The 11205-nt window shown below is 40.7% G+C and overlaps 1 protein-coding gene across 1 annotated transcript; it reads right to left on the reverse strand.

Moving 5' to 3' along the window:
• Positions 653 to 11184, reverse strand: LOC105160049. The gene is made up of 6 exons (XM_011077312.2): positions 10595 to 11184; positions 8458 to 10348; positions 6416 to 8342; positions 3545 to 4142; positions 3122 to 3503; positions 653 to 3014 (listed from the first exon to the last, which is right to left on the reverse strand). Exons 1-6 carry the CDS (start codon positions 10667 to 10669, stop codon positions 949 to 951), a joined length of 6939 nt encoding a protein of 2312 aa, XP_011075614.1. The 5' UTR covers positions 10670 to 11184; the 3' UTR covers positions 653 to 948.

Here is an 11205-nt window from a genome sequence, read left to right on the forward strand (position 1 = left end):
AGTTGGGAAGAAGTAATATTGCATGCCCGCCATATCACGTCTTATCTACTTGAAAATCTTGGTACTAAAGGAAATTAAGGTTTGCGACGTTTGTAGAAACAGATGAGGTTCAGCTTGTATTTGTAGTGGAGGTTTTCTGCATTGAAGAATGGGTTTCTCTCTCTATATATATGTATATGTGTGTGTGTGTGTGAGGAAGGAGAGTTTTAGTTTGAAGAGTTGTTGAATTGGCTTGGGGTGTACGCAAAGGCACACACAACACATAGAATTCTCTCCTCTGTTTGATTTGTGTTGTAGTTGTTGTTGTTCCATACATTTTCAACTGCCGAATTCTTGACGGAATTAGAATTAGAAGCTTCGTTTGTTGTGTTCAAAGGTTGGGAATTCCTGGGATTTTATTTAGGGAAAAATGCAATTTACCCCGTATAAGAATTGAGGAAACAAAGAAAAATGTAAAAAATAAGATAACAAATTACCACTGTGTTCTAGAAAATAAAGCAAATTATGCCAGAGGTATATTACATTTAACCCATTTTATACCAGATCGATATATGGTTGACCGGATTAGATTTTTTATTGCAATTCATGTTGAATATTACATTCCATTTCCAGTATTGGCTGTTTTGCATTCAACATTAACAAAAATGAAATGTGGAGATGCTAAGTATGCTTCATCATTTACATCAAACAAAAGATGAAACAAATACAGCAAAATTTATACATGATGGTCTGGAAACTTCAAACAAGGATTGCGAACAGTGAGTATTAATATATGTAATGACCTTCATCATGTATATATATATATGCTTGTTGGTTGGCTTGAGTCATATATGAGACATAGAAGTCGACGTCCTTAGAGACTCTGCGATCAAGAACCTGTATAAGCAGCAGCATCCATAAGCTGAGAGCCTGACAGAGATTTAGTAACTTGGATTAATCTTTCTATGTTCACATCTCTGGAAATGGAATGACTGCTTCAAAGGCTTCAACCAGCATAGACACCCTCCGTTTCCGAGCTGGAGTTAGTTTGGTCACAATATTCTGAACTGCATAATCTAGCATCCACTGCTCAGCCTTTCTCCGTTCATCCGTCATTTGGTGTTTCGTCTCATTTTTCTCCGGTTCATGAGGTTGTGGTTTGAGTCTCCTGGCTTTTTCCAATGCTTTAATGGATCTCTTAAGGAGGATGAGCTTTTTCAGTTTGCTCCAGTTCTTGGCTTTGGGCTGCTCATGAGATTCTTTGCTGACCTTAGATTCTGCTATTGTTTCGTCCTGTGTGCTGGCACTGTCATGCATCCAACTTTGTCCTTCCTCGTCCATTAAAACTCCATCTTCACTTGAAAAGTTTTGTCCTCCAATTTCAGTGAAGTTCCTGTCCGAGAAGTCTTGGTCTGAAATAGACTCGCTTGTCACTGACTGAGTATCAGAGGAGTCATCTTGAATTTCAGGTTGGAGGATTTCATCAACTGCCTCTTTTATGAGTTTGAGAGCGTCAGATTTCGTGAACCCACCACTCAGATTGCTCGGGACATGATTCTTTTCACTTGAATCATCTGTAGGCTGCATGTTGGAACATTCACCGGTGTTTATTGCAGGTGATTTGCTATCTTCTACTTCGTCATCATCTGCTCCATCAAGAAGTTGGTTTCCAACTCTTTCAGCAATATTTGATACCACATGCTGATATATCCTGTGCCACATTTTGATATGGTGTTTTCTATCCGTTTCGGTGCAGCTTTGGCCATTGTGTTTCGTCTGTCCCTCCATTTGATTAGATGCAGCATCTTCTTGAAGTCCTTGTGCTGTTGGTATAGCCTCTTTCTCTGTCTGCTCCGCCATTTCTTTCTCTATGCTCTCAGGATGAGAAACTGGACCAGTAGTTCCTACAGTTGCCTCTGATTTCCCATTACCATCAAGCATCAAGCTTTCAGTTGGTAAATGCGTTGTTGGTATCACCTCTTTCTCTGTCTCGTCTGCCATATTTTTCTCTAAGCTCTCAGGATGAGAAGCTGGACCAATTGTTCTCTTAGTTACGGCTGATTCTCCATTGCCATCAAGAATCAGGCTTTGGGTCGTTAAAGACGCTTCCTCTTTTTCCGATTCAGGGCCTTCTGACTTTATGTTTCCATTTGCATGCTCAGATTTCGAAACAACATTTGCATCTATATGGCCTCCTGCAGTTTCTCTTGGATTCTCTTCCTCGGATGATGGGAGAACAGACTTCATGATTGATGTTAACTTCCCAGTTCTTTCATCAACCAATCTTTGAAACATGACCGATGATTCACCAGAATTATCATTAGAATCATAAAGCTTCTCAGTTTTCTCAGTCAACTTAGCGCCGGTTTCTTGGTTCAACATTGTATTTCGACTTAGGGGCACCTCCTCTTTACTTCTTCCATGTCCATCAGAAACAGAATGGTCAGCTTTGTAGCTAGTGCTACTGATGTCTGAGCCATTACTTTTGATCCTGGGGATTCTGAATTGAACTTGAGGCTCTTCTTGAGTCGGAACCACCCTTTCAAATCCTTTTACTAGCAATGCCACTTTCCTCTTCTGAGTCGGTGCAAGCTGACCGACTGCCTGTCGAAGTGCATAATCCAGCATCCACTCTTCTGCATTTTTCTTCCCGTCCACGGTTTGAGGTCGAAGGTTCACTTTCTCAGCTTCAGGTTCAGGATTTAATGCCAGAGGCCGTGGTTTCCTGGCGTTGAATTTTGTCACTTTCTCCAATTCTCTGATGAATCTTTGGAGCAGAATCCACTTTTTAAGATTACTCCAGTTCTTGGGCATTTTCTTCCCTGATTTGCTTACAACCTTTTTATTGTTTTCTGTAATCTCTTGACCTGAATCATCATAAGTTTCCCTAACCTCTTGACCTGGATCATCATCAGTTCCCTTAATCTCTTGGCCTGAATCATCATCAGTTATATGACTTTCATCTTCCAGATCAGACAACACATTGTCGTCGTCTCTATGAGCATCAGTTTTTCCATAATTTTCTTGCACACAAACTGTAAAAATGGATGGTCGTTCAGTTCCCTGTCTATATTGAGTAATACTCTATGGGAGGGAGGAAACTGAGGCAACAAACATGTATACAGTATTATTCATTTCTTACCTTCAGTTTGATTCGTTTCACTGAGTTCTGGCCGGGGAGCGTTTTTGTCCGTAATTGACTGGTTATCATCAGATGCCTGGTCTTGAACCTCCGAAAGAAGAACTTTCTCGATTGCCTCTCGGACAAGCTTGATTGCAAATAATTTGTGGTCTTCAATATCTTGAACTTCTGAGTCATTCTTCACTGTTCCTTTATGTGAATCAGCTAACTCCCAGCCTGAAGCAGAACTTTCCTTTGCAGGCAGAGATTCCAAACCATCCACCGGACTTTCCCCATCGAAACCTTGAAATTGCTTTTCAGCTGATTCAGCAGCTAATAAGTTCGACGACATGTGCTGATGTATCAGTTGCCACATGCTCATATGGCTTCGTTTGCTGATTTTCTGTCGGTAGGAGAATTTATTTCGGAATCCTTAACTTGCACAGTTTCATTAGCTCTGGAATCTCCGTAAGAGGTAGATTCAGTTGTAATGTCCTCTTCTGGACAAACTCTGTTGGATGCTTCATTTGCAGTATCCTCGGTGCCGGCCAATGAACTTGTATGAGAAACATCAGTATTTTCATTCTCCGGGATCTCATCTTTGAACCCATTGTCATGACTGGAGGAAGCGAGGTTATGTAAGGACAAGTCCGCGTCGGCTTGTCCAGAATTGGACCAAACTTGTTCTTTGATATGGCATTGGCAAATGCACCTCAAACAATAACCATTCACCAAGAAATACGTCCCTCCAAATTCTTGCTCCGGTGAGGAGTATTTTCTCAATATATCAAGATTCTCAGAGTAACTTCTCTCGGGGAACGATGTTTCGCCAAACGCAACTTCAAGAAGGCCCGACTCAAGAATCTCATCACGAACATCTCCAAATAGCTGAGATTCCCGTTCACCGTAAAATTCCAAACCATTCTCATTTTTAACACGAGAACCATCACCGGTTCTTCCACGATCCAAGGTTTCGACAGTAGGAACAATTTGGGTTTTCGGGCGATTCTTGTGTTTATTACTAGACTGCGTTGCTCCAGGCCTGGACTCGGTTTCAGGTATCATGCTTTTGCCCTGTTCAACGGCAGTCTTCTTTTGTACCGAAAACGGTTTGGCGGGGCAACGGGATCATGCATGATTTGCACGGCAATGTCCATGTAGAGAGGAATGATGGAATCCACAAACATGCATTGCCGACATTTTCTCCAATTCCATCAATAACTCATGGACAACCTATTTTGTTGGACAACCTTAAATATGCATATGTATAGAGTTATCTCTCATTTCTTGTTTCTTAATTATTATGAATGATGGGAGTCTCACAAACCATTTGATTTTAGGAATTAAACAGCCTCGGATCCTCCGGTCCGTCACTCTCCTGAGTCTTGACTAGAGAAACCTGGTCTGCAGGGCTGTCTCCGCCGCTGGTGGTGGTGGCAGCCACCATGGATTCTTGGAGAGGGAACAAAAATTAAGTTGGGAAGAATTTGTATTGGAATTCAGCCATGAGATTCTTGCAAAGAGTTTGGAGAGTGAAAAATGAGAAATAAGGAGAATTAATTAATTAATAGAGGGATTGGTTTTTGAGGGCCAGTGAGAGGTTACATGGTGGAATTATCTTCAACTAACAAAACCTAAAGCTAAAAATTTGATCTTTCCTTTTCCTTTAGGGTGTGTGTGTGTGCGTGTGTGTGTGAGAGAGAGAGAGAATCAAAGTGTAATGTAGGCTTTCAACTACCGTGCAAAGAAGAAATCAAAAAAGAACCAACTACTACAAAACACGTACAAAAAAACCTTAAAAGTAACTCATTCTGGAAGAAGTAGAAGCCACAGCATGCATCAAATCTTCACCTACACAATCACTTGTACAGTACAATCCTGGTACTTGCTGGCTTCCGAGTAGGAGGAACATGGATCATCATCCTCAGCGCTGGAACCTTAAGTACTAAGTTTTTACGCACAGCAACATCTGTTTCTCCGACCGGGCGTTCAGCCATGCGCAGAACTTGCCGGTTTTGGACATGAGAGGTGTCATGATCAGCAGGGTGAGGTGGTGGTGGTTTGGGGTAATAGAAATCAGTTGGGAAGAAGTAATATTGCATGCCCGCCATGAAGTACTTCTTTTAATCAATGCTAGCTAGCTACTTGAATCTTGATAATGAAGGAAAGGTTTGCTTTATAGAAACAGAGGTTCAGTTTGTGGAGGCCTTTTGCATTGATGAGTATATATAGATATATGAGGAAGGGAAGTGTTCGTAGAAGAAAGTTTGAAGAGTTGTTTTGGCTTGGGGTCTACGCAAAGGCATACAGCAGCACATAGAATTCTTTCCTCTTGTTGATTTGTGTTGTTGTTGTTCCATGTTCGAGGCAAATTCTTGACGGAAATAGAAGTAGAAGGAAGCTTCGGATGTTGTGTTGAAGGTTGGGAATACCTAGGATTTTTCAATTTATACTAGTACTATATTTTACGTAGTTTGATGATAGTAAGGTATGAAAAGATCGAAATGCCCCCATTACTACCAAGTAATTTTTTATATTGATACGAGTACAACCCATGGGTTCTTACATGGGTTGATTTGGAGTCGGGTGATGCAACTATGATCGAGGTTGTGGATATTCTGATATTCTTACATGTGGTGTTCGATGTGGTTTAAGGTAGTTCCTTAGAATCTCTTCATCTACTGTAACCTACAATTCGGGATTTGCTTGATTAGTCAATGAGGACCCTGAAAATGATTTGAATGAATATTATCAGCATAAGATTGAATATTGGCTGTTTTTTCATTTAACATTAAGAGAAAATGAACTGTAAAGATGCTAACTATGCTTCATCATTTACATCAAACAAAAGAGTAAACGAATACATCAAACCTTATACACGATGATGTCTGATGATATCTGGAAAAATTCAAATAAGGATTACAAACAGATAGGATTATTGCTTCAATAGGGTACATCATATAATGCAATGCACACCAGAAAGAATCAAAGAAACATGCTCTGTATTTCTCTAGCAAAATTCTATTTTTCACATATATAATGACCTACATCCATAGCTTGATTGACAAAATGTTGCTGCAACCTTTTTGCTTGGCTTGATTCGTGAGACGTTGAACTTTGAAGACCTGCAGTGAAGGATTTGGACTCGTGAATTTTACAAGTATATCTTTAAGAAAATTACTGCCTTATCTGCAGTTGATATATGAGGGAACTACATATGTTTTATGACTATAATATCATAATGGCTTACCTGTATAAGCAGCATCACACAACCCTGACAGAGATTTTATAACTTTGAATCTTTCCTATGTTTACGTATCTGGAAGTGGAACAACTGCTTCAAAGGCTTCAACAAGCATAGACACCCTCCGTTTCCGAGCTGGAGTTAGTTTAGTGACAATATGCTGAACTGCATAATCTAGCATCCACTGCTCAGCCTTTCTCCGTTCGTCCATCATTTGGCTTTTCAAGTCAATTTTCTCTGGTTCTGGATCAGCCATCTGAGGAGAGGACTGATGAGGTTGTGGTTTCAGTTTCCTAGCCTTTTCCAGTGCTTTAATGGATCTCTTAAGGAGTATGAGCTTTTTCAGTTTGCTCCAGTTCTTGGCTTTGGGCAGCTCAGATTTTTTGCTGACCTTCGATTCCACTTTCATTTCGTCGTGTGTACTAACAGTGTCATGTAACAAGCTTTTTCCTTCCTCGTCCATTGAAACTCCATCTTCGCTCGAAAAGTTTTGTCCTCCAATTTCACTGGAGTTCCTTTCTAAGAAGTCTTGATCTGAAATAGACTCGCTTGTCACTGACTGAGTATCAGAGGAATCATCTTGAATTTCAGGTAGGAGGATTTCATCAACTGCCTCTTTTATGAGTTTGAGAGCATCAGATTTTGTGAACCCACCACTCAGATTGCTCGGAACATGATGCTTTTCATTTGAATCATCGGTAGACTGCGAAAAATGGTTGGGATAGTCACCATTGTTTATAGCAGGTGATTTAGTATCTTCCCCTTCTTCGTCGTCTGCTCCATCAAGAAGTTGATTTCCAACTCTTTCAGCAATACCTGATACCACATGCTGATATATCATGTGCCACATCTTGATATAATTTTTCCTATCCATTCCAGTGCTGCTTCGGCCACTATGTTTCGTCTGCTCCTCTATTCGATCGGATCTAGCATCTTCTTGAAGACATTGTGTGGTTGGTATAGCCTCTGTCTCTGTCTCGTCTGCCATGTATTTCTCTAAGCTCTCAGCATGAGAAGCTGGACCAGGAGTTCTCTCAGTTGCCGCTGATTTTCCATTACCATCAAGAATCAAGCTTTCGGTTGGTAAAATTGGGTCCCCATTTTCAGATTCTGGACCTTCTGGCTTTAAGTTTCGGTCACTTGACATGAACTCACAGTTGAAATACCCAGATTTCAAAATGACATTTGCATCTTTATCACCTCCTGCAGTTTCTCTTGGATTCTCATCTTTGGATGATGAAGGTACAGATTTCATGATTGATGTAAACATCCCAGTCCTTTTTTCAGCCAAACTTTGAGACGTTACTAATGATTCACCAGAATTATCATTTGAATCATAGAGCTTCTCAGCTTTCTCGGTCAACTTAGAGCTAGTTTGTTGGTTCAACATTGCTTTTCCAGTAACAGGCGCCTCCTCTTTACTTCTTCCGTATCTATCAGCAACAGACTCATCAACTTTGTGGCTAGTGCTACAGATATCTGAGCCATTACTATTGAGCCTGGGGATTCTGAATTGAACTTGTGGCTCTTCTTGAGTTGGAACCACCGTTTCGAATGCTTTTACAAGCAACGCTACTTTCTTCTTCTGAGTTGGGGCGAGCTGACTCACTGCCTGGCGAAGTGCAAAATCGAGCATCCACTCTTCTGCATTTTTCCTCTCGTCCACTGTTTGAGGTCGAAGATTGACCTTTTCTGCTTCAGGATCAGGATTAAGTGGCAGATGCCGTGGCTTCCTGGGGTTGAATTTTCTTACTTTCTCCAATTCTCTGATGAATCTTTGAAGCAGAATCCACTTTTTAAGATTACTCCAGTGCTTCGGTGCTTTCTTCTCAGATTTGCTTACAACCTTTTCACTGGTCTCTGTAATCTTTGGAAATGAAGCATCATCAGTTTCCTTAATCACTGGACCTGAAGCATCATCAGCTATATGACTTTCCTTCTCTGAAGTAGATGACACATTGCCGTCTCCTTTATGATCATTAGTTTCTCCATCATTTTCTGGCACACAAAATGTGAAAAAATGGGATGGTCAGTTCAGTTCCCTGTCTATATGGATATGGAAGGAAGGAAACTGAGGCAATAAACATGTATATAGCATTATTTTTTTCTTTACCTTCACTTTGATTATTTTTGAGGAATTCTGGTCGTTCACTTTGATTCTTTTCTGTGAGTTCTGGTTGGGGAGTGATTTCACCTGTAATTGACTGGTCATCAGATGTCTGATCTTGAACCTCTGGGAGAAGAATTTTCTCGATTGCCTCTCGGACAAGCTTGATGGCAAATAATTTTCGGACTTCAATATCTTGAATTTCTGAGTCATAGTTCACTGTTCCCATATCTGAATCACTTAACTCCCTGCCTGAGGTAGAACTTTCCTTTGCAGGAAGAGAATCGGAACCATCCACCACACTTTCACTATCGGCATGTTGAAGTTGCTTTTCCGCTGATTCAGCAGCCACATGTGACGACATATGCTGATGTATGAGGTTCCACATGCTCATATGGCTTCGTTTGCTGAACTGCAGCTTGCTGCCTTCATGAGTAGGAGAGTTTGTTTCAGAATCCTTAACTTCCATAGCATCGTCAGCTCTGGAATCGTGGGAAGAGGTAGATTCAGTTGTAATGTTCCCTTCTTCATCAGAATTGGTATCAGTTGATGTTTGGCTATCAGAAGCTGATGAAAACAAGCTGTTCTTTCTGGTGGCTTCATTGGATATGACTGGAGTTTCTGGACAAACTTTGTTGGATGCTTCATTTGCGATATCCAAAGCTGCATTGTTCTCAAGATCGGTGCCGACCAGTTCTTTTGGCTTCTCAAAGAGGGCCGATGGATTTGAATCCAGAACATAGGTATCTCCATCCCGAGGAATCTCACTTTTGTAACCATCATCAAGACTTGAGGAAGAGACTTTATTTAGGGACAAGTTGGCATCAATTTGTCTAGGACTGGACGTAACTTGTTCTTTGATATGGCAAGAGCATCTAAAACAATAACCATTCGCCCCGAAAGACGGCCCTCCAAATTCTTGCTCCTGTGAAGAGTATTTTCTCAATATATCAAGATTCTCAGTGTAACTTCTCTCAGGGAATGATGTTTCGCCAAACGCCATTTCAATGAGGCCCGCCTCTCGGATCTCGTCATATCTATCTCCAAATAGCTGAGCTTCCTGTTTAGCATAAATATCTGCATAAGAATCATCACCATTTTCATTTTCAACACCAGAAAATGTTATGCCATCACTGACTCTCTGCCGATCCAATGTTTCAACGATAGGAACAATTTGGCTTTTCTGTAGATTCTTCTTTCTACCAATAGAGTCCTTTGCTCCAAGACTGGACTCAGCTTTAGGTATTATGCTCTTTTGCTTCTTCAACGTCCGCCTTCTTTTGTACAGAAAACGCTTTGGCGGCGGAACAGGACTTCCATGGCAATGCCCATGTAGAGAGCAATGATGGTATCGACAAACTTTCACAGCCGACATTTTCTCCAATTCCGTTCCCCCATCATGAAGCTCCACCGGCTCAGGAAACTTTGAATCCTTGAGAGTTGAAGAATACGTTGCTCTATCAACTGCAACATCCTCAGAAACCTTACCGCTAGCCCTCTTCGGCTTGAAACTAGTCTTCTTTATCAGGATTCTCACACTTCTCAGGCTAGATGTTCTTGACAGAGCTTGCAAAGATTTATGCTGTGGGGAATGCATTTTTTTGCCTTCGGAACAGCTCGTCGCCTTCAAATAGTGAGGCGACGACTCAGAAGAACCGGTCACTGAATCACAGTGAGAAGTTGCTGTATCATCAAATAGCGTAACAGGGGATCTAACAAATCTTGATTTTGCTCTTCTTCTGAATGACCTAACACTCCCAAAATCACTGAGTGCCTTGTTATTCCTAGTTCTGTGTTTGATCCCACTGTTGGTAAGTTTTGGAGCATAAGGTCCACTAACTGCTGATCCACAAGCTGAAGAACTAACAGAAATCATGTCTTCACAATCACTTCCTCCCTGTTCATAAAACAACACATGAAATCCCAAACTTCAGATTTTGCCATTAATCTACCTCTGCTACTCATCAAGATTTCTACTCTCCTGGGACCCCCACCAACACAAGAACACTAATCAACTAAAACACAAGAAATCCAAGTAACTTTTTCATGTCAATCTTACTGCTAAACAATCAGAAGAGACAATTTATATTCATCCAAATCTTTCTATATACATCTTATGAATTTCAAGAATTGGAAAACTCACCGGAGAATTTTCCTTCTTTGCATCAAAACTGGTTCTGGCCCTGATATAATTTGGAGATGAATCACAAGACTCCATCAGGACTTTTGCTGCTGCAAACCTCTGATTAAAACACAGAGTTCTTGTTTTTTCCTTTTTGCTAACTCCTCTGATTTCTGCAATAATCTTGCATAAGAGGAGTCAACTGCAAATCAAAGCCTCACCTTACATGTATTTATCAGAATTTACCATGGTCGGGAGCAAATTTTTGGCCATAAATTATTACACAGGTAAAACAAGAATCTAGGAATGAGTTTTCACAGAATCAAGAAAAGTCGCAGGTGTGGATTTGTGGCGGAATTGCTGAACAAGAGTTGGCTATGAAGCTTCTTGGGTTTGGACCAAAGGTTTGTGACAGTATATGGTTGTCTAGAAGATTATTTGGCAAGAAATGGGAGGTGATGACTGAAAATGCTGAAGATTTCAAAGTGGGATTTTGTTTTCAAGCAATTTGGTATTTACTAATCTAGAGATGTTTGTCCCTAAATATGTATGTTTATTTATGTCAGCAGCAGAAACAGCAAGACTTTTTACTTGTGAATTCCGGGTGTCTGTTTCTGAGGTTTTGACTTGTA

The sequence above is a fragment of the Sesamum indicum genome, linkage group LG4 (assembly GCF_000512975.1).
Source record: "Sesamum indicum cultivar Zhongzhi No. 13 linkage group LG4, S_indicum_v1.0, whole genome shotgun sequence".
Classification (NCBI taxonomy): domain Eukaryota; kingdom Viridiplantae; phylum Streptophyta; class Magnoliopsida; order Lamiales; family Pedaliaceae; genus Sesamum; species Sesamum indicum.

Coding starts and splice junctions, on each gene's coding strand:
- LOC105160049 (XM_011077312.2), bottom strand. CDS start 10,669: ATGGAGTCTTGTGATTCATCTCCAAATTATATCAGGGCCAGAACCAGT. Junction 10,349..10,594: donor CAAAGAAGGAAAATTCTCCG/GTGAGTTTTCCA, acceptor TTTTATGAACAG/GGAGGAAGTGATTGTGAAGA. Junction 3,015..3,121: donor TGAAACGAATCAAACTGAAG/GTAAGAAATGAA, acceptor CCATTTTTACAG/TTTGTGTGCAAGAAAATTAT.